This window comes from Hyposmocoma kahamanoa, unplaced genomic scaffold (assembly GCF_003589595.1).
Source record: "Hyposmocoma kahamanoa isolate Upper Pololo Valley unplaced genomic scaffold, ASM358959v1 160, whole genome shotgun sequence".
Lineage (NCBI taxonomy): Eukaryota > Metazoa > Arthropoda > Insecta > Lepidoptera > Cosmopterigidae > Hyposmocoma > Hyposmocoma kahamanoa.
In genome coordinates this window covers 1,039,304-1,063,480 of record NW_020653575.1, presented here as the reverse complement: position 1 = coordinate 1,063,480, position 24,177 = coordinate 1,039,304, and the positions used below count along the sequence as shown (strand labels likewise).

Genomic DNA, 24,177 nt, shown 5'->3' with positions numbered 1-24,177 from the left:
GTGGAATCACCTATATGGACAAATTCCATTGTATGCAACTCTACATGACACATAATTTGGAAAAACGAGAAACAATTTTACTTGTTAAGTAATACAGTAGTTTAACATCAAAATGGACTTAATTCTTATGAACAATATTTGCATAAAACACATTTCTTCCATACTGTTTAAGTAGAATTTATCTCGAGAACGTTGTCTGTCACGCTACTTCTCTGGCAGTTAATAAACGTGTATCAATAACATTAATGTTAAAAACGTAGGTTCTTGAAACAAAAAACCGATATATGTGAGTTCTTGGTCAAACAAAACTTATCGCCATAGCTCTTCGCGAAGTAGAGTTTAAATGTGTCTATAAAACATTTAGATTTAATGTGATTTGTAAGTTACTATGTAGGGTTAAGAAGGTACATATATAATATAAAGGAGAGACATCTCGTCTTCCAACTAGCGATCAAAAACGTATTGTAGAAATTCACAACAATTCTATGCCACAAGAATTGTACAGTAACAACTAGACAACTTCATATATTTCTCTTCTTAATTTAAATAGATACATAAAAACGTATTTCCAGTCGATTAATGTTAAAACAAATCACTCGGTACTAAAACTACCAGACGGGCAAAGTTGAAAGGAAACAGATACACGACTAACTTCAGGTGACTTCAACCGTGAGGTGGTTACTATCGAGACAGCACTAACATTCCAATATTCACTAAACTGTGCGTTTATTGAATGTTTATATACAACATCGCCTATAGTTCGCTCGCGATTAAAACGAATGGCCTACAGTAGAAAAACTCCGCACACAATATAGAGTTCCGTTTCGAGTCGCGTGGACCAAAACCAGCCGCAGTAGAACCCGGGTGTCGGAGAAGGAGGCTCAGGCGTAACGGCGGAGCGGAGGGGGGGCCAAGAAGCCCGCGGCGCCGCCATTATTTGCCGCCAAGGCCGAATTTCATGAAGATGAGCTCCTTGCCTTTGCTTAAAATATCACCGCCTGGAGCTGTCATCTCGGTGAATTTCTGCATGAGGTTGGGCTGTGATGTTGGTGGCTGCTGTTGTGGCGCGGTGGCGGCGGCTGTTTGCAGCGGTTGCGCGGTGGGGGCGGGGATGACGGCGGGTCCGGCGCGACGCGCGCCTGAAGGCGACGTGCTAGCGATGCTGGAGCTGCCGAGTGTCAGCGTGGCCTGCGTGCCCGCGACGCCGCCGCTGCCGGCGGGGGATTGTACGGTGGGCGTGCCCGTGTTACCAGCGCTCGTGCGCGCGATCGTGCTCGCCGGCTGAACGATCGCGCCTCTCGCCCTCGCCTGCATCATACCACACTTGCTCTAACTCACCATACTTTTAAATTCGTAAGCGAAGGACTCTGATAATTTAAAAAATATTTCATATTTTTAAAAGACATTTGCTCGTGATCTGCAACTCAATGAAGTCGACGACATGAGCGAACGTACCAGGTATTAATATTTTATAATCTTTCCGTGTTTCAGAGACAAAATCATTCGCTTAGTTTGGGTTAAGCAAAGAAGACATTTTCTATGCAGTATTGAAGACTTGTTTTAAAAATGAAATTGTATTTTATGAACTGCTGTGCTCCATAGCTCAGTAAAATGATTCAACAAGTTATATCTTTAAAAGCAAATGTACTAAAGCTATCAATGTGACTTTTCTGTAACGATTATTATCTCTACTTTGTGTCTATTGGCAACAACTCTGTTAGGTTTGAATATATTTTCTTATATAAGCGAACTAGGGGTACATAATATACAGTACTTTATTTTTAATTAACAAAAATGCTGTGAAAATTCGATATTTAAAACATATGTATAATAAAAATGTGCAGTATTGGAAACATGCATTGCCATACAACAAGCGGGTGATGCTTAAAATATTGAAAGTTAAAAAAATTAGCACATTTCGAACCTATGTTTTCAACAAAAACATTTTCAGAGAAACATTCGTACAGTACAGTACATTCACCATGCTTCATTTAACTACAACAAAAAGCGTAAAGAAAGACAATACTATTCGGTTACATAGAGACAATGAGTTCTTAATAAAACTGAAAAATTTTAATCATTGGTAGACGTAATCGCATAGTAAAGACCACACTCACAGGCTTCAGAGAAAACGACAGGTGAATGGTTATGGTTTACTTGATGTGAGTGAAGTAACGCCAGTGTCTGTACTGTATTAGGGTTCTGTTCGGTCTGGCCCGGAAGATGGCATGATAATTATCTAATGAAGTGTCCCACTGTCCCCCAATTGCAACATAGGAATATATTTAGGTTAATACCAGACCCCGCACTGAGCGTAATGAAGAAACTCAAGAGAAACAAATTAAAATGAAGAAAAAGGAAAAAGTGAAAGTAAAAACTATAGACATGAAGTGATAATTGAACAAAAAACGAGTATTATCGTTGCATAGTATATCTGAAAGTATTCTTGTGGGTCGAATTATAAACGGGTATCTTTTACCTGAGAATTCGCCTGTTCTTGGTTACTGGCGCTTGTGTTGTGGTCTAACTGAGAAGGGGGAAGAGGGCAGGCATCTAGCAAACAGACAATACACACAACATATAGTGACCAGAGACATACGCTGAAATCTTGGATCACACCTCACACACATCGCCAGTGGGCAGTGCGAGAACTATGTTGCGTGTAATTGTACAGTCGCCTACCCACACTTGCTTTAACATGTACTTTTTGTTAGAATTGCCACCTGTGGTGCTTTGGGTATCGCCAGTACGGCCCTATGTAATGTCCTTTATGTGCACACCCCTAAAGGTTATGACAAGTATGGGATAGACTACTTACATTTTACTGACTTATCACAAGTTGGCTGTGTTTAATAGTAAGAAGTTCCTTCATTTCGGTCATCAGTTCTAAAGTAACACCAAAGGAACTGTATGATTCAATACTTTTATAAGTAATGACAATTATTTTCTCGTTTTTTCTCGCCATATATTTTTGTAAGTTTATGTCGTATTGTTTACGAGTAGGAAATTTGTGACCGAATGCAAATAACCTTCAAATCTTTATTTTTGTAAGTTTATTTATCTAGTATTTCTCATAGTAAATGAATGTTTGTATTTTGTTTTGCGAAATAAATATCTTAAAGTTGTCACAAAAGTGAGAATTGGGACGTTGTTGAGGTGGCAATCCTGTTTTAAGTTTCAGATAAAATAAAGGACCGAGAAATAAATAAAAAAAGGATAGACAGGTGGATAGACGCAGACAAAAACATAATAAGGTATCTTCCTAGACAAAGTTGCACCGTATCTCATGTATTGAGTTCAATTTGTGTCTCAAAGAATTATATTTATTTAGATAATTTTTAATACCATACTAAATTAATCGATGTATGTGACTGTGTAATCCAAGATAGTGTCAATTTAGCAAGTGTACACCAAGAGTCTTTGTGCTCCGTAGATTGCAACCGGACTCGCTTTACATTCCGTTTTAAGTTTAAAAATAAAATACATTTCTCCTTGCAAATCGATAATTACCCGGATCCCTTGTAATAAGTTCTTAGTACTTGGTTTTATAACTTTAGCTCCTGTTAACGAAGTAAGGGGCAAGAAAAGGTTATAAAATACATATAAAAAACTTTATACGGTTTTATATGATAATTCCATCGTATCCTAAACTAAGGTATACCTTACATGACTAGACGGCACTATAACAAACAAAACCGTATTTTTGACGTTTTTTCGTTCGACAAAGTTAAAACGGAATGTATTTATTTATTTCAATGCAGTAACCAGAGTCCCATCGCAATCTTAAGTGTACAGGAAAGACGGTAGAGGATACGAGGAGCGAATAGCTAGCTTCTCTTTCACATAGCAAGTCCAAGGTGCAAACATGAAACACTCAAAGCTCTCAGTGATTATTCTGATCATTTTCACCGAACTTACCTAACTTTTTTTTTCATACAGCTAACAGGGAAGGTAACTATGACAGATTCAGTTTTTTGGAAGCGGGAGTGACTGATGTCAGAGTTTCGGCTATTGGAAATAAATATTTTTGACCATTTACAACGTTTGTTCCTTTTAGCTACGACGGTATCCGCCGTACTCGTTTAGACATTTGTGATTTTGATGTGCTTAAAATTAACAGTCATCGAAAGAAATGCCAGCGCTGTAAGTTCATTTTGGCGAGATTTCATTTTATGAAAATATTGTGGAGTTATTAGTCACTGATCGCTCCCACTTCCATGACCAGAAACCAACAGCAAATACCGAAAAGCCTCGGCGGCTCTACACAATGAGAAGACAGAAACACACCTGTTTTTCGATGTTGGTTCCGAGGTGCTGGAGCCACGTTGTCGCGGGGAGGCGGTGGTGGGCCGCGCGCGCCTGGTCCAGGCGGTACGCCGATTACGCCGCCCCGCCCGCGCCCCGCGGTAATTCCCGCAGCACCTACAACCCCTGCTCTTCCTACTGCTCCTGCATACAGTATGTAATATTTTTACTTATCAATTTAAGTTCCTATTTCTATTATTCATTTTAGTTAGAATTTGTATTTATGTAAATACTTAAACTATTTATTCATATCTAAACTACAACAAGTAGATACATAAAAAACGTAAGAAAGTTTATAAATGGAAAGTTCATTTAATAGCAGTACAGCTCCTTGTGAAAGAGTTCATCCAGGGAAGTACTGCCACCTTACCTATTTCTGCGTTCTTACTGCGTTTATTACTGCAATCTGGTTTTGAAGGGTAAGGGTGTTGGTGAAGTTATAGGCACATAGGAATTTTTAACTTATGTCTCACGGTGATGGGCGCAGAGGCAGTGCACCTCAGATCTTTGCGATTTAAAGCTCTGAGTGGCACTGCAACTGTTATGGACAGGCATGTCGTTTACCATCAGGCGCACGACTTGTTCGTCCCATTACTTAGTAACATATAAAAGGTTTTATACATATTTTAAAATTACCACCACAGAGACATTTGGCTTACATTGTCAATAGGGGCGTAATCTGGTGACCGGACAATAAACACAAACATACACTACTTCACGCCCTTTTTCTATCGGGGGCGGCAGAAACTTATAATTGCTACGATTGATGCATTAATACAAGGGACACGCTTGTCGATTAAGGGAACTCTTGACCTGGCCTTTTTTAAGATCGTCCTCAATTTGGTCGTGGTAAGTTACTCGACTCAACTTTACGAATTTGCCCTCTCACACTGACCTTATGAATCTGTTTCGCTAATCTTCTATCATTTACACTGTCTATATTCGTCCGGTCCAACTGTGTAGAAAATCGAATTCTGCATCAAGATTATTCAGTCACTGACCTGGACCACCAGGCGCGGGTGCGTACTGATCACTGGCGTCAGCGAGGAAATTGCTGGGTACAAGTCCCCTCACGCCGTCGATCTCCGCCATGTAGAAGCCGTCGTCGTCCATTTCGCCATAAACGTGGATGATCTGACCCGTCTGGAAACTTAACTCCGCCTGGAAACATTGCCGTGAGGATCGGGTTGTTACAATCTTAATAACTTGAATTAAATTTCCACCAAACGTTTTAAATAAGTATAAACTTACGTCAGCATCCACATTTGGACTCAGTTCTTGTGGGTCATAATCATATAGAGCCACCATCCTTCGAACCGGTTGATTGGCATATGCGTCCGTCCACCGGTCCCTCGGCTTGGCAGCTGCTTGCCCCGTAACCTCCTGCTCCGACACTTCCACCACCATGTTGTGAGGGACGTATCCCCGACGACCCCGGCATTCGCCCCAGTAAAAACCATCCGCATCTTTGTCTCCCCAAACCTGAAATATATATTAAAATTGTTAAACGGTCACGTTGCACTACTAACCACTACATGTTTATCGCGACCTTTATCGGATCTGCTATCAACTTCAGGATGCGGGAATAGGATCCCCGAACAAACATGAGTGTTTTGTAAACCGCCCCTCCTCTAAACCCTAATTTCTCGACATTTATGAGAAGTTGCGATAGTGGAAGCTATTACCTCTAGAAATTATTTCTAACCTTGATAGTATCCCCTTCACTAAACGGTAACTCTTCATCACAACTTTCAGGGTTTGGGCTCATAGTCTGCGGATCGTAGTCGAACAGTGCAATGAAGAAGCGGCTCCTCTTCGACTGGGTGTGGCCCTGCTGTTGGTGACGAGCGCCGGGGACAGGGCCTCGAAGCCCTGGTTGCGGACCTCCTCGTGGACCGTATTGAGGTAGGCTGCCCTGCTGACCCTGTTGCTGTGATCATATGGTATGTTATAAATTGACAGTTTTTAATTTAAAAAAAAAAACGTGCAACATTTAGGCAAATTTTGCGTAGAAGGTGGTTCTATTGGAAGGAAAATTCAGAAGGCATTAGAATTGTAGCATGTAGTGGGCAAACATTACGGAGAATTGGAAATAGAAGAAAAAGAACCTGATGAGGGTTAGGAGGGCGGCCCCGCTCTTGGTGGTTCCTTGGTGGTGGGTTCTGGTATTGCTGCGGCGGGCCGGGGTACGGGGGCTGCTGGTTACTTGGGAACTGGCCGGCTGGTTGATATGGGGGTTGCTGCGTGCCATGGTAGGTTTGTGTATTCGGGTACTGCTGACCCGATTGCTGCTGCGACGCTTGCGCTGGTTGGGACGGTTGCTGCTGACGTCCGTACGTACCAACACATTAATAAGGTTAGATTTTCCATAACAAAGCCATCAGCAATATAAAGCTTTCAGCCATAACTCAATTTTTGGCGTTATGCGCTTCAAAGCAATAAAAATATTACCTTCTCCTCTTGGCGTTAAATAAACAACATTCCTTGTAGCTCTAGTCAACCCCCATGCACAACGAAAGCTAGCGTGCAGCGCTTACACTTGAAACCACATAATTCAATAGCAGATTTAAAGACATTGGTTCCAAAAAGTGCTTTTCAGCAGTTAGACAAAACGAAGTCGATTAAATAGGTTCAACAATTTAAATTGTTACTCTATCAGAATTCACCAATATAAAAGGTTACCCCGGTTAAGTATTACATTAACTGATTAACGGGCCATAAAGGTTCACTGAGTGTAACAGGTGTGTGGTTAGGTTTGTATTGAGTGTATGCGTCTAAGCCAAGACAACATGCAGGAACATTCAAACAAACACGCGCTGACATGCTCGTGATGATCTGTATCGAGTGCTTTGTAGGCCTTGTTCTGGCCGTCCTATCTGTCAATCTTCGGGGAATAAGTGAACGTGCTGATTGTGTATCAGAACCGGATCGTGTCGGGACGCGTGAGCCTGTGTCGAGTGTAGCTTCCAACATCGAGGACAGTACAGTAACAAGTGAAGATGACAACACAGAACACCGAGAAGTGGAAACTCGTGATTGGGAAAGTCCGCACAAAGTTGAGAGAGAGAGAGAGAGAGAAGAGAGAGCAAAGTGAATAGTGCTAGCACATGGAGAGCACATCGATGACAACTAGGAGAGATCGCAGACCTGCGGACGGCGACGCGTTGTCTCTTCATCCTCGCTAGTCAGCTCCTGGGCGCTCTCTTTAGTGATTTCGATGGCCGGTATCCCCGATTGCTGATACCAGTTACACCACATCATTCAATAATCACGCTTAGAACACATTTTGATTTCAAACAAGATAACAGAAAGTGAAATCAGATTGTGGATGTGCTCGAGATGAACGATGTCAATGATTTAATGAGTCGAAATAACGCAGAAGGTGAAGTGATTTTTGCTTTTTAATTGCAACTTTACTTATCTTTGCAATATTCATCAAAGCACATTGAAATACATTATATCAAATATTTAAGAAGCAGACGATTTTTGAAGCCGTATAATATTACGATTCATAATACTGATGCATACATATCTGTACGGTCAATATTCGTGGATAGAAGAGCTAGTGAATGCTATGTACAGATTAAGCTTGAAACGTGTAGTAAGTTCGCTGCCGTGTAAGTATCGACTACGGAAATTACAATCACTATAATTGAATCTATGTTAATATTTATTTTTCAACTTTAGACTTTAAAGACAGTGAAATGGTTTCGTGTGAATGTACCGTCAGTATAATGTAGATGATCGATATGTCAATTATGATTAAATTCTGTCTGTATGAGTAATGATGTAATTGGCTAAACATATTTTTTGTACCATTAGTTTGCTAAGTTAATTTGTAAGCTATGGTATCATTTTCTATAACATTCTAGTCTAGTATCCCAAATATTGAAAAGTTTTAGCAATTTATTTTAATAATAAAGTTCATGAATACACAAATTCTAAAAGTCTGTCTATAACTTCTATTTAAACATGTACGTCATTATATACTGTATTCAAAAATGTATTAGTTATGTATTGAAATTTCGAATAAGTAGTGATATTTGGAAAAATCAATACGCATTTCTTAGCTAACGGTTACTTTTCTTCTACAAAATTTTCCTTGACTACAGTCATATATAAAAGCATATCAAAGTAAATTCTTTGCTGATTATAACGACTACTATAGTATGTTTATGATACTATTAGAATACGGGCACACTGTGTAAAAACAAACTTAGAATCAAAGTAACTTAATGCGTAACTAAGAACATAAATAAAAATTCACTCTCAAACAAAACAAAAGTCCATTATACGCTAAAATAAAACAAGTGTGTTAAAATTTCATAAGGAAATAAAAAAATATAAATTTAAAGACGTGTTAAAATTCCTTACCGAAGGGGTTATTTTGTCGAATATACTCTTTAGGAGGCCTGTGCCGAATCCACTCGTAGGCTATGGAAAGGTGTATAACAGTTATGTGAGAGAGAGAGAGAGGTTAGGTTAGACTAAGTGACATGATATCATGAGCTCCATGGACGGCAGTCTGTGTCACAAAGTACAAGCTCTTTATCTTGTCTAGGTAGTATATCTGTAGGTGTCGTGCGTTGTTCAGGTATCGGCCAATAGCACTAGAGACTACTGATCTAGTCGCAAGCAGTATGCATTTAATTTTGAACGTTCGAGCCGAGTGCATAGCTATAGTCGATGGCGCGCGTGGTCGTGTCGTGTTTACCCTTCGGCAGAGAACTACTGGACATTTAGAAGATGCCAGCGACAGAACCACAGGAGATAGTATAAAGAGTGCAGTTTGCAACACCGATGTTACGTGAAGAACCGTTTGCTTTACTAATTATGAAACAAATATTGAACGGCCAACGCTATTGAAATTAATTACAAAACCACAAACAGTTCATCACGTAAGAAAAGAGCATATGACACTGATCGTTATAATGATAGCTAAGAAGACACAGACGAAGAAGACCATCAGAGATTAAAATCAAAATATGAAGCTCATAAATACGTAATCAATATCAATAAAGAAATACTTAATACACATGGCGAAACGAAACTTGAAGTTACACACAAATTATACAACATTGATTTGCAAACGAATGTAGACAAAGTGCTGTGCCAACAACATTTAGTTAGATTTGTTTAAAATGATAAAATTATTTGAGAACAAATTAAAATATTGATTAATGATGTTATTGATAGCAAAATGAATTACACACTAATGAAAGAAATCATGGAAAAATCAAGATTAATTCAAAAGACCGTGTAGGTCTCAGTTCGTTTGTTTCTTATGGAAAAATCTCATTTCATGTCAATAAAGAACGCAAGTAATTATTAAGAGAGTTAAAAAAGTGAGTGGTCACCTGAGCAGCGTGTTGGTCATGGCGGTTGCTTGTTGGGAATATTTCCTTATCAGAAAGATTTTCGTCGTGCTCAATAACTTGTTGATGTTGTTGATAAGGCATTGGTCTTTGATGAGGGCCTCGGTAGCCTGGAACTGGTTGATTAGGCCCCGGCCCTGGCCCCGGCCCTGGACCACGAGGCAGCCTTGCAGCAACACCACGAAGAACAGCCGGTGGAATCGGTGTTGGTGCACTGTCACTCGACTGACTGTCACGGGACTTTGTACGAACCTGAAATATAACAATAAGCGTTTTGTATCCTATCTCGAACTACTGAAATACTATAGGAATCATTACTTTTCTTAATATCAATGGTGTATAGTCAGTCGTCTTTTATACAGAAGGAGTGTAAGCGAATAGAATACACTGCGGATATACAGCTTTCATCGCACAAGCTACAAACACACTTACTGTGACACATTTCGGATTGAGGCCGATCAGCTTCCCGATATCGATGAGAGCGTGATCGCCAGTAGGAGAGTCGACATCTGTCACCTTCTTCCCATCCGCATAAACGGCGTATCCAGTGACAGGGCCAGAAGCCGGAGGGCGAAGCACTGGTTGCCATGTGACGAGGAGTGTCCCGTCTTGCGGCCCCGCTTCCACCTGCGACACCGCACCAATCACCACCACAATCCAGCCAAACGAACTAGCCAATTGGGTTGGAGCACTTATTCATGTCCAGTTTTAGTTAAACACTGACTAAGCCACAATGAGGGGAATTCAGACGACACAGGCAGGGTTCGCTATGCTAACGAGGTGACGGGGTAAAATTTTGCCCTGATGCTGGATTTATGGTTGCGATTGACGCGACTCTCCGAATTGGACGTGCTGTGTGCTGAGGTTGTGGTATTATTTGAACGGAGTAGGGCTGTGTTGGTCATGGTGAGTAAAATATACGGGCATTTGTCACACACTTGTGTAGCGTTGGAAAGCTTTTTCGTGCGTATGCTGAAATTGCTTTTACCCACTTGTTTAGCGAAGCAATTTCGCATTAATCTCTGTAGTCCAAAACTTTAGCCTAAATATCGAGTACGTCATTCTTTTGATAATTTTATAGAATTTTAGCGAAGGGAGTGTAAGTGTAAATTGTAAAATGGGTCGGAAAATCATGCTTGTTCATCACATGCCACATGTGAGAATGGCATTTATTTTACGTACCATAATTTCATTCGGTGGGTCTGGTAGGCCTTTGGGCAAAGTTCTGAAATCGGTGTAGGCTCCTGGGGCTTCTTCAGTGGGTATCCCCGATGGAGGTCCAGCCCGCAGATGTTTTGCTCTCACAGTCACACGATACTGAGTGCTCGGCGAAAGCCCTGTGATAGTATGGCGATATACACCTGGCTTCACAGTTCGTACCTGAAAAAAATTAAATGATAAACGAATAATTGAATAAATGTCATCCGAAATTCAATTGCTGAGTCTAACTTACTTCAACATTGTTAACGCAAACGACGTGCTGATGGTTTGAATTGGCTGGCAGCCAGGAAATTACTGCTTGAGAGCAAGTTACACCACTAGCTCGAACGCAAGTCGGGCCCATATTGGCTGTGTCCCTGCCAATTACCATAGTGCAAGCTGCGTCACGCGATGTTCGCCGAGTTACAGTCACTGAACGAACGCTGATGCGATGAGGCTGCAGAAAAATAAACGTAACATTTACTGATTGTATCTAAACCTAATGGATCAATACAATAACAAATGTTTTATACGTGTCGTTATGGTTATGAATATGGCAGATAACTAGAAGCGAACAGTGATCAAACTAAACTCTTAATCGGTGCTTTCTGAAGATGAAAGTGTCAATGACTCTACATTAACCAATAAACCGCTAAACACAGATAGATGTTTAATTAAAGGATCTTACCCGATTGGCATCGACGCCTTCGACTAACGCACGAGTGCGTTCAGAGGCCTTGACGGTAGTCTTGAGAACGCCGTCGACGTAAACGTGGTAGCTATCGATGTTGGCTTGCATGACTCCTTCGGGGGCCGTCCAGCCAATCAGAACGGACTTGTTGAGCTGTCTCTCCAGTGTCAGCTGTCTCGGCGCAGGCACTAGCGACGAGAAAAACAGCTCGGCTGTTCAGGTCAAGGAAATCGCGAACAGGAGCGCAGCCAGGCAGGCGAAGTGCGAGTGATATATGCGAAGAAGCGTGCAGCGAAGTCCAGTGGTAACGGGATGGGGAGAAAGGAACAAAGGATCAGCTATAAAACTATTTCATCTACATAATTATAGCTATGGTAAATCATTACCGTCGTCGGTCGTTAACTAGACTAAAAATTTAGATAAGCTTTTTTTAAAACCTCTATAATATGATAGTTGTAAGAAAATGGGAGTTTGATGCATGTGGATTTGCATGCGCCTATCGAAAGTATCAAACTTTATTTGCAATGCTTGATATTTTACGAACAGTAATAAATTTAAAAAAGTGAATAAAAGCATGGCACTTGGCATCTAGGATTGACTGTTCTATGAAATTGTATGAGACGTTTACGAAATTTTACGAAAAATATAAAGGATAAGATACTAAATTCTTTTAAATTATTATCATTAGTTAGGAATAAGTGAGTAGTGCAAGTGCAGCCGTTTGCTTACCATTGTCGTCATCTTCAGGCCCCTCACTGATGTCGGCTACTTCGCTAAGCCGGGCGACGTCGCGACTGATCGATATATCACTAATGGCTGTAGTGTTAGCCTCGTCTTCCCTTAATGTTTGTACAACCGCCTGAAAACCAGAAATAGCATTATAAATCTTTATCAACACAGATGTAAACACCAAAGCCAAACAATAAATAAATGTAAATAATTTCTTTTTGCCATAATAAATTACATCAATTATTGTATATTGTAAACGTAAGTAATCAGCACAAAAGAATCTGGTTTTATGGGCTGGCTCCTATAACGACAAACCTTAATTTCAGGTAACCAGGTCTCCACATACCTTGCACACAGCTTTTGAAGTAGAAAATAAAATAATAAAACTACTAGAGTGTTAAGTATGTTAGGTGTGTTAAGTAGGTATGGTAGGTATGCTAGTCGGAAAAGGTATACATAACATGATGTCCTTCGTCTTACCTAAGAGTTGGCTAAACTAGGCATAATAATAACAATTAATACTATACTAATCAACGATATTCTTACACTATTTTAATCAACCTCGTGATCGTCTTTTGAACAAAATACAAAATGCTTCACATTTTTCTCCGGCAATGTCACTCCAAAATCCATTAAAAACACAATATAATAAGCACTTGTACTCGTATTTTTGACTCTCATGAAATTACGTTCTATTCCATTTTCACACAAACAAAATTAATGCATTGCAGTTCAAAGAAGTAAAAACACAATAAATGCAAGCGTGATTATGTTTACAGTCGCGTCTCGGTAATAAATATTAATGGAAATGTGACTCTGTTAATTTTTTTAAAAGTAACATGAGTACAATGTTTATTTGTTTTGAAATACGAAGTTTGCTCGCTGTTCTAGATGAATTGTTTTGTTCTGTACCTTGTACATCATAGAAAAAGGTAATAAAATAATAATTTCAATATTCTCTTAGTTTCAGCAAACGATCATGATGGAAGACAAATGCGTAGATATGTTTACCGAATGACTTATAAGCTTACCTGGAAGGAGTCCAAAATTCTTCATCTCCTTCTAACTTCTAAAATAGATCACACGAAATGGTGTGATTTATTTTAGAAGTTAGAAGAATGATAAATTCATGATCTACTAATGACTAGACGTGAAATAGCTGGGTATACAGTGCGAGCCAGTGTGCGATTAGAAATGGCTCAATATTACAGCGTGCATTACTGTCAAGCAAGTGTACTGTTAAACGATTCCTTGTTATTGCTCCAGCTTTCGTATCGCATAGGAATTGCTTGCACTTACACGTGGGTCGTGAGATTTGTATTCAAAGTTATTTCACTCAAGCCAGCCTCGCGAGTTCGCGTTTGATGTCGCAACATTGCAAAATTTAAGCGCTTTCTCAACACAGTAACTCGTGTATAAACAGTGGATCCAAGTACAATTTTAGTTAATTTTCAAAGCAACTGTCGTTTGGCTAATTAGAAGCTCGCACTGTAAAAACTAGCACATAGGTAATTGCTTACCTGGTGAAATTCCAAGAGGTCGTCTCCAACCAGTCTCTGTACAAAGTTAGCAGGTACTAGACCTCTGCGTCCGTCTAACAATTCAGCATCTAGCATTGCCGCGTTTGAGTCTGGTGGACCCCAAACCAATAAATAATCGCCAGCGCAAATTGATAGCTCTCCTTCCGCACTTTCGATACTGAAAAACAACTTTAATCAGATATGTTCTCTCGAGAGCATTAGATGGTATATTGTACAAAGTGGAACTTACTCTGGGGGGTCGTAAGAGAAACGGGCAATGTAAACACAGCAGCGACCTTTACCCGGTATATCTAACATGTCTACTGTGGGAGGCACTACACCATCAGAAGGTGCACCTCCGTTCATGTAATGCGTTGTTCCACGCAATTGAGCTAAAATATTAATAGAAAATTTAGATCACTAAATGGTCATCGACACTGCACGTGTTCATATTTTTCTAGATTTTCTTTAGTCTTACCGTCCATATCAGGCATAATCCTTGACAAAGCTCGTGGGTTCCGATCATGGCTGCCAAATCCTGAATCTAAGCCTCCTAGTCTATCAGTTCCAAATTGGCTATCTAATCCTAAGCTCCATGACGCTTGGTGCGGCGTTACAGGAGTAGCTACTCTGCCCACTCCCGATGTGGTAGTTCCATATCTACCTAAACCGATATCAATATCATCTAAAGGTTTTAGTTTGATATTCATAGGATTTGTTCCTAAGCCGCTTGACAGCAGCGGATTCGTATAAGTTCCCGTAGTCCCATAGGGATTTGTTCCAGTTAAACTCGTTAGATTTGTAAGAGCGTTGCCTAGCCCGCTGGTGTAAGATTGTAATCCTCCAAGCGTATTTGAAATTCCACTTGGTAAACTGGTTTGAACGTTGTTCAAGCAGCTCGTTAACCCGCTGCCTGCCATTGTTCCTGTGTAAGTAGGGCCAGTCAAAACGCCTCCCAAACTCATGGCTGATACATTTCCGGTGAGATTTTGAAGGTTGCTCTGCAGTCCTGCTAAGGTGCTGGATATCTGTCCAATGTTGTTGACCAAAGGAGCTGTTACAGGGTTGGTGAACGTCACTTGATGTGTATTGGACAATCCGTAAGAGTTGGTGGAATACGCTGAGACTGGATTAGAGTAAGACGTTGGATTGTGTGCGCTCATGGAATAAGCAACGGAGTTGGAGCTGGGAGCGGTGAACTGGCCAGTGGCGTGAAGTGAGGATAGAGTGGGCATGGTGTTGCTCTGGCAAATGGCTACATGGCCCAACGTACTCGTGTACGAATGTGGTAGCGGCGATGGTGCTGGCGAATGGAATTCTCCTAGGGCCTGATTAGATCCACTTGGTTGCATGCCTGTGAAAACAAGACCGATATATTTAGCACGGTTTTATGCGACGGTTTGTAATGTAGCTTAACTATTTTAAGGTATGCATCCATCATGCTTACTATACCGGATACGTAATTAAGCTATTATGAACACGCGCCCCAAAACCCTAATGGAGGAATGCGCTCACGGCAGTGGCGATTAAACTGCTCGGTGTCATTAAGTTTTTGGTATAACTTACCGTGCGTGGTCGATCTAGTATGTTCAAGCTCTGCGAGGATGCGGTTGTCCTGTTCGATTTTGGCCATGATGCGTTCGATCTCGGACGCGGGTGCTGGCGTAGTTGACCACGTGGTGCCGGTGTTGGCACCTCTTGCTCGTAAAGATGCTGATAGCTCTAGCTGCAGTTCCTCGCAGCGCACTGTTTCTAATGCCGCCTATTAGAAAAATGAGGGTAGCAATTCAATCTTCTATTGTCTTTCAAAAATTTTTGGTAACGACGTTTGTATACGAGTATATTTATACATAATATTTGGTTAAACTATAGTAATGAAAAATTAAAATTGATAGTCATGTAAATATATTAGGATTTTTTTTCATATTCCGTGTTTGGTTACCACACAAAAAGTTATTCAGAATGACGAATACAACCTAGTTCATGTTATCGTTACACCGTTCCTTACACCCCAATATGGCCTCTCTTTGTCCCCCAGGATTAGTATTCACCAGCAGCCATAAGTAAAATAATGCTTTATAAATAAATATACTAGTTATTTTATGTACTACGGTAAGTACGCACGAAGCTTTTGCTTTCATGTTATATTCGCTAAGGTGTTGAATTATCGGAATCCTTCTTTCTTGAAGGGATACAACCTGTTAAGGGCATTTGCCCTTAAGTTCAGAGTGAACGGCATCTTTTAGGCCGCCTTAGGACTCCTAACGTTCTAATTGACATCTGGGTATACTTTAAGCAGGTGAATAAATGTGTGAACAAAGTTAGACATATCTCTTGCTTGAGACGGTACCTTTTTCTCCAGCTCTCTAACCCTGGACTGTAGGGTTTCTACGTTGTGCGCGTCGAGCGGGTTCCTTTGCGCGTTGCGGAGGTGCGCGAGCGCGTCGGCGTGCGCGCGCTCAGCGTCAGCGCGCGCGCGCTCGGCCTCGCGCAACCGCCGGGACACGGAGTCCGCGTCGCCCACGCCAGACATCCCGCCACTGTAGTTCATGTTCTAAAACAATACAAAACACAATTCAGTAAACTTAAATCTGAACTTTTTTTATAAAAATGAAAACCTCAACCGTTTGCGGAATTACATATATTTGCCAAATTTTATTGAAATCGGTTAACCGAAAGTGAGTGAAATTCTATAAACCGTATTCATCCCCTAATTTGCCACCCTTAGAGGTGGAATATTTTCTTCAAATTTCAACGGGACCACTACTGTGGTAACTCTTTCTAACAGAAAAAGAAACATCGAAATCGATTTACAAAAAAGTGCAGTCGAATTGAGAGCCTCCTCCTTTTACTTGAAGTCGGTTAAAAAGTATTGTCCACGACCGTGCAGCCTATTCAGGAAAATGAATAATCTTCACATTCAATACGCTAGTTCGCGAAAGCAATTAGTTCGCATAAGTCGCCACATAATTTTTGTTAGACAGAAGTTTTATTTCAAAGCAGGACGCATGTTCCTTGTCATTTTCTACAATACCCACCCAGAGCACACAACAACTAACGACTAACAACACGGTTAAAAACATGTTCAATAACCTGATAAGCTACACATAAAGCATTGTTACCATCGTACGAGTTATCGATTTATATTGAAATCGAGTCTATGGCGCCTGCCGCCGTTTGACGTCAAAGATAACAACGAACCTTCTGCCGACGCGGAGCCCGCGAAACCTATTGATTACTCAAATGATTGACTGTTTCTATATCACAAAATACCTGCCACTTAAACCAAGGCTAGAGTCTATTAATATCACGTGGATATAACACTATTAATTTTAATTTACGGAATCTTGTGAAGGCATCTACTAATTCGCATGAAGAGTTACAATTTTTCGTTCATTATGCCAACATCTGACACCCTTGGTGTTGACATAATAAGGCCACATCTGCAAAGTGACAACTTTTGAGTAAATTTCAGGTTAGTTTTCTGCACCTAATTTCTGTGGCAATTTATATTATTGTATATTCTAGAATACTATAGTGAAGTATAATTTCATATTCGAGTGTAGTATCCCGAAATAAAATTTAAGAATGAACATGCTGGCCTACTTAAATAATAAAAATTGCCACCGAAATTAAGTAGTGATTTAAATTTTTATTAAAAAAAATAACCCAACTTCGAAAGTTTGTGGAATTGCATCTATTTGCCAAGTTTTATTGAAAACGGTTAACGTGGTTGAAATCCAATAAACCTCATTTATAGGTACCCTAATTTGCTACCCTTAGAGGTGGAATATTTTCTTCAAATTTAAATGAGACCTATACTGAGGTACCCTCTATCGAACAAAAACGAATCATCAAAATCAATTCACAATGAACGGAGTAATCGTGTAACATACACCAAAAAAACGGACAGTCGAATTGAGAACCTCCTCCTTTTTTTAAGTCGGTAAAAAACTAACCTGAAAATTACTCTTTTCAGGAGAAAAGTTTAAAGATTCTACGAACGAAATTAGTACATTACTTTTTTATGCTCAAATATTAAAATTACAAAATATCACATAATACATAATTTGTTATAAACATGTACATGTAAACACAATAAAAATGTACTTCGTATTATTTATGAGTTTTGTGTGATAAAAAGCAATGTGATCATGTGGCTTTTTTATACCAAGGTACCACTCACGGTTGGACTCTGTATTTCAGTAACTATGCATGCTATCTACGTTTAATAAGGCCCGCAAACGCTACTATACATATACCGTTACCATCGAAGGTACAGTTTGATCGGTACAGTTTATTGCACATTTATATCCACACACCCTATCATCGTAGCCATCTTCATTTCGTTCCGTTCCGCGATTGAGACAGACGATTGTTTAAAGGCTGATGGTTTAATCCTCGCCTAAAGAAAATCGACGCGAAGACTGGCGCCGTCGACTAGTATTATTTATTTTATTTATTATATACTATATTATGTAATATATGGTTCAGATTACAGAAGACATACATAACAATATGGTAAAACACTAACACTATTTATTTATTTACACGTATGGACCGTGACGTGTCACGCAACGTGGGTGTCCGGTAGCTTACCGCACAGTTCATCCGGTTCCGATTTATCTATTCAAAATTCAATGCTGTTCCGTACAGTTTGGTAAAAATTGTATTACAAAACTGTAAAGTTTTCTCATACACACGTTACGATCAAACTGTGCCGATCACAGAACAATAAATACAGTAGGAGTGGTTAGGTAGCGTCTGACGCGTGGCAAGTATAGGTTTGGAAAGACCTAGTTGAGCCCAGTCCGCCATTTTCGCTTTGTATGGTATGGTTATATCATTCTTTCGTCAAATTCAATCAAATTCTCTAAAATAATAATAATAACGCACACACTAAAATCCCAGATAATCCTGTTTTGGAGAGCAAAAATGATAGCTGCACCCTTAGAATGATAACGCAGAGAATGATAGTTTCATATCAAACGAACTGTCACAAGTGAGGCAAAAATCGAATTCATGTAGGTTAGTTTTAGTAGTAGGTTAATTTTCGGTTTTAGTGAATATTTATATAAAAATACATGTTAGTATCTATTTTATGTTTGTCTGACGCATTTTTACACTTATTTACCGTACGTTTAGTAATTTTTAGCTAATATTCTGGAGCTGTTCGCGGTGCAAGTTGACCTTGAGCGCTGAAGGCCCGCCCGCTCGTGTAGGCCCTTTGGGAGCGCTTCAATTTGCCTCGCTTAGCGTGTGCGGGCTAGGTTTCTATGCGTTATTATTCTAAGGCTGCACCAAGGTAAATCTTATTTTAATAAATTTTCAATTTTCTGTGCATCGAAATCATTTTTTGTTACAAGAAATGAAAGTAAAGCTTTTACCCCTGCAATATGATCGCTTCTTTTTTGGAGAACTAAATTAATAACTCCAATTCATCGTCGCACAACAATTAAACGCTAGATGGCAGCACATTGATTGAAATTTCAAAACGTCGTAACTTGCAATAATAGGCATTGAAAAATTGAATTCTCAACAATATGCCAACAGGGTAAAATTTAAATTATATTAACAATCTATAATTTATTATTTCTTTTAAAATTTGAAGCCACGACCAATCATCATCAGATTTTATTAGATAAGATTATAAGAAAAATGAAATCCTTTTATGTACATTTTTAAGACTGTAAAAGCCTAAAATATAGGAATGCAGTAGTCTTGCGTTAAAATAAGTTAATAAAATTGAACAAAATCCAGACTTTATTTAAAATAATAAGAGATTTCCACATTACATTCTTAATTTGTAAGCAATAGGACGTTCGGTAACTTTCATTCGACAAGTGTGTTCTGAATAACGTTTGTCGCTTTTTGCCGGTCGAGAAGTTCGAGTAATCGACGGGATCATTCAGAGTGCAGTCGCGGGCGCGGCGGCGGGTGTTGGCGCGCGGGTCTTTAGCGTCTTCCCTTTCACTACGCTACGAGCGGGTAAATCCACACGTCGAAATCGCAAACAGACGCTAGACGCTAGACCAAGCACTGTGAAAGGTACAGGCGGAACGAGCCAATATATCTATATGCATCCACGCCCGCGCCCACCTCGAGGCAGTCGCCGGCGCGCGCGCGGCCCTATAAACGCAACGAGCGTCAACGTACATGCGACTTACACGCACCTGCGCCCGCTCCCGCGCCCGCTGCCACTCTGAAAAAGGCCGTACGGATGTGAAGTCATTTCGGTTCGGTTTCGAATACTACAGTTTGACCTTCGATTCGGGTGTTACGAAAAAAATGAAAAGAATTCGGTCGACAACTGAGTTATCGTAAGGTTCCGAATCAACCCCCAGGTTCCATAATCAGTGGCTAACTTTTAGTTCCACGCAACCGAGCCGCCGCCCCGTCTCGAATCGCCCCGTAAGAAAGTGCGCTGACCTGATTTCGTGTCCCCCCTCTTTCTCCCTTATCCCTCCCCTTTTGGTCCTGCCAGACACGACGGCGGCTGCGGGCATGATTACGGGCTATTTTATACCGTTTTGCTATATAGTTTTTGTGGGTAAAACCCAAACCGTCCGTCATGTTCATGGGAAAACCAGATATCGATTACATAAGAAAAGTACAATCGTGTACATTTATAGAATAAGTGAGAAAATAATTTCGAAATGGAAAAAGAGCGGAACAATACTTCAATTTAGAAATGGAACTATTTTTTTTAATCCAAAGCGCATATATTTGTTTTTTTTTTTTTAATAAAACAATTCGGACCGATTTAGAAGTTCCTTGGTCACGGCTTGTTTGTTTCAAAAAAGAAATACAAAAATACGCTATTTAGATTCGAAAAGTGTTTAGTCTAATAATCCCGAAAACCGAAGAACTCGATAAATCCTTCAGTTTGTTGGATTCACACTTACAGGGAGTTCTTGCGTTCTTTAAAATTGATGTGATTATTGAAATTTGCTAAAAATCTTTCACTTTTTAAACCCCTTTGATGAAACACCTCTACATTATCTTACGTACTTAAGTGTCAAGTAAATTAAAAATCACGGAACATACAGTAAGTCGCCAATTAACTAGTGTATTCATAAAGTTTATAGACTATAGTGGCCATGTTTCCACAAAGCGCACTTTTTCCCAGACCTTCATCTCTAAAATTCAGTATGTAAGTTCTAATTCCAGTACCATGTGCGCACTAAGTTTAGTAATATGCGACAGCTGTGAACATGTGCTGCTTGCTCACTATTAGGGGGGAAAGAAGGGAGGAAGGAGGTCATGCTCGGTTGCAATATAAGTACTAAAAAACCATAATAGAGCCATTTAGTTTGCGTTGTAAACAGATTTTATTGAAAAAGTTAAGGAAACGATTATCTTTTAGATCTTATTTTTTCTGTTCCTTTTTGTCTAACCCTATACTGTGGATAGTCGAAAGATTCGCATGAAGCCGTTACGCTTCCACATTTATATGGCGAACGGTTATGGAGTGGAACGCCATAACTTAGGCCTTTGTAAGACGAGAGTGAAAAGGTATTATTTAGGTGGGCATGCTGCATCGTCGACCTCATCGTCACTTTCTATCGGGTGAGATGGAGGTCAAGAGCGTACACCACCACATCGCATAATCTCAATGGTTCTCCATTATGAAATACTACCAAGTAACCAATCGTCAGCGACAACATCTTCAGCGACAAATCGGATTACCGGAAGACATTATGCCAAATCGCGTCCACGCTACTTCATGCCATTTAAACAACTCCAATAGCGCATAATCATTATTCTAAACTGCATATTTATATATACACTCCCTTTAATACCCTTTTCCCATAAGTCCCGATACACATCTTTCAACGTCAACATCCTCAGTGCTTTCTTACACGCTAGTCGGTTCAGGGTACTCCTGACCCTTTGCAAAATGAAGAATGAAAATTAATTTTTAAAATTTTTCATTATACCAAGCAATGGGACGAACAAGTAGTGCGCCTAGCGATATGCGACATGCCTGTTCGTAGCAGTTGCAATGCTACTTAGAGTTTTAAATCGCAAAAATTAGAGGAGCACTGCCGCTGCGCTCGTCGCACTGAAACAAGATGACAAGTCCCGTATGTCCGTAAATTCACCAGCACATTACACAAGCAGCAATTTAGTACTGCGACCTCTATTTCTGCCGCCAAGCAGTAATGTCAGCATTACTGTGTTCCGGTTTTGAAGGGTGCTGGTGAAATTACAGGCACATGGGACTTGTCAACTTACGTCTCAGGATGACGGGCGCAGTGGCAATGCACCTTAGATCTTTGCGATTTGAAGAGCCGAGTGGCATTGCAACTGTTATGGACAGGCGTGTAATTTACCATCAGACATACGACTTGTTCGTCCCGTCACTTGATATTATAAAAAAAACACCCTTACAAACCGGAACGCGGTAATCTCATTAAAAGCGGCTGCAGAAATAGTTACTTCCTAGAACAAAGTCTTTCACTTTGTACTGGTACTATTTTATTCTTATTTAATTATGTTATTAATTTTGCTTTACTAACGTGCCCATAAGTTTTTCTATCAATACGCCTTATTTATAACGTGAATCTCTTCATTCATTACAAAGAAGTATAAAGCAGTGGTATCATAATCGTCAATGCCGAGCGCCATTAGCAACTGATACACGTCATATTGATGGATTGGGATATTCCCGGTGGGTGTCTAGAGCTCCCGCCTCCATTTCTAAGGACGCATTCAAATAACAACATAGATAACCTCAACAAAAACTGAACAGAATAAATAGCTTCGTCTTTACCGTTCGTTCGTTCGTTCGTTTTGTTTGTCTGTGTTCGTCACATGGATATTTTATCTATCATTATTGCCATGGTAGTAGAGCTGGTAGGACTTCTATTAACATGATCTGCTTAGTTTAGGTAAAATGACATAAAATTTTTAAACATGCTATTAAGTTGTTAGCAAAAATTGTGTGGCTGTCGAGAAACTTACAATTTAATTGCTCATGGGGCCTACCACAACCTCTTAAAACAATATTACTTTAACATTACATTGTCTCTTCGTACCATAACGTGCTTAACAAGCTTATTGTAATGTCAAAAATATGATGTTTTATTGGCAGCTTTGTGGCTATTCATTCATTCAGTTCGTACTATGGCATGACTTTAACATTAAAGTAATATTGCTGTTATGTCAAATTTATTAATCTTAAAATAGGTACACGGATGCAATGGAAATAATATTATTTTCAGTTTTATTGTCATAATATTGATTTGTAATGATTAAAAGTAAAGTTGAACTTATTTATTTACATATGTCTCTTCAATATCTTGTTTATTTTTTATTTAATAGCATATAGTAAATAATTTTGCGACACGTAACGTCGGTTTGTTTGAAAAAACAAATATACGCGATTTAAATCCGGAAAAATAGTTTCATTTCCTATGTGTAACAATCGCGAAAACCTAAGAACTCGATAAATAATTTTGCGTTAAATAAAAATGCACAATTTTTATTTCGTAGAATTATAACAGCCCCATCTATATGCTCCTTGGCGAAACTAACAGTTGACACTAGACTACAGTTCCGATCTCACAACGTGACTATCAAGACTCAGCTTGTTTTATTTAGTTTTCTTCATGAAAATGCGGAATAATTATTGAAAACATCGTAATTTTAATAGATTTTATTATTACGTACTTTCTTTTCTTAACAGTCAAAATTCTCTGAATGTAAATAACATTAAGTACTTAAACATTATACTACGATAAGACGATTCGGAACATAAAAAAGAAAAAGACGGCATTATATAGTTCACATAGCGTTATCTCTTTCCTATTTTTAGTAAGGAATAGACAATATTGGGAAATCATTCGTTCTTTCAATCAGTTTTGCAATAATACATTACTTAATTGACAGGTTCGTCATGGTACGATTATGAGTAATATTATAATAAGCTTACTTTAAGCTTACATTGAAATAAGATTGTTTTTGGAAAGGTTATAATAGGCCCCTTAGTACTCATAGTGCATGGAATTCCTTAGTGTGTGGTGAAGTAATTAGTGTGGTTGTCTAGCACACTTATTATTATTATTATGTTTTTCTTTTCTCAGCCTTTTCACTGGTCTTAACTGGTTTTATGAATCCAAAGCAAATAAACGTAAAATGGTGCGTATTCGTATTGAGAGTGTGTTCGGATGAGTGCTATGATTATTATTATATTCAGTGGACATGTGACATTTAAAATTATTTCCGATTATATTTAATTATCTTCAAAACAAATCATAATCGAGAAAAATATTTTTCTGTGTCAAATTTATATATTTTTTTATTTATAAATAAATTATTACACATGTAATATATATCTGACATTGTACTACTC

The 24,177-nt window shown here is 39.3% G+C and overlaps 1 protein-coding gene across 6 annotated transcripts in view; it reads right to left on the bottom strand.

Moving 5' to 3' along the window:
* Positions 1–238: 238 nt before the first annotated feature.
* Positions 239–24,177, bottom strand: part of LOC113225373 (RIMS-binding protein 2) — a 46,501-nt gene continuing 22,562 nt past the window's right edge. The window contains exons 2-20 of one of the 6 annotated variants that reach the window (XM_026457658.1): positions 16,171–16,374; positions 15,387–15,582; positions 14,299–15,174; positions 14,071–14,212; positions 13,821–13,998; positions 12,301–12,430; positions 11,569–11,759; positions 11,134–11,337; positions 10,863–11,060; positions 10,113–10,307; positions 9,663–9,932; positions 8,680–8,739; positions 6,414–6,629; positions 6,011–6,229; positions 5,557–5,787; positions 5,307–5,466; positions 4,288–4,449; positions 2,480–2,553; positions 239–1,308 (exon numbers count right to left, since the gene is read on the bottom strand). In XM_026457658.1, coding sequence (XP_026313443.1) covers positions 934–1,308; positions 2,480–2,553; positions 4,288–4,449; positions 5,307–5,466; positions 5,557–5,787; positions 6,011–6,229; positions 6,414–6,629; positions 8,680–8,739; positions 9,663–9,932; positions 10,113–10,307; positions 10,863–11,060; positions 11,134–11,337; positions 11,569–11,759; positions 12,301–12,430; positions 13,821–13,998; positions 14,071–14,212; positions 14,299–15,174; positions 15,387–15,582; positions 16,171–16,371 — 4,278 coding nt within the window. In that variant the 5' untranslated portion in view covers positions 16,372–16,374 and the 3' untranslated portion in view covers positions 239–933. Of the gene's footprint in view, positions 1,309–2,479; positions 2,554–4,287; positions 4,450–5,306; positions 5,467–5,556; positions 5,788–6,010; positions 6,236–6,413; positions 6,630–8,679; positions 8,740–9,662; positions 9,933–10,112; positions 10,308–10,862; positions 11,061–11,133; positions 11,338–11,568; positions 11,760–12,300; positions 12,431–13,820; positions 13,999–14,070; positions 14,213–14,298; positions 15,175–15,386; positions 15,583–16,170; positions 16,375–24,177 lie in introns of all 6 variants that reach the window. The other 5 variants (XM_026457656.1, XM_026457661.1, XM_026457659.1 and 2 more) reach the window with 5 other exon arrangements.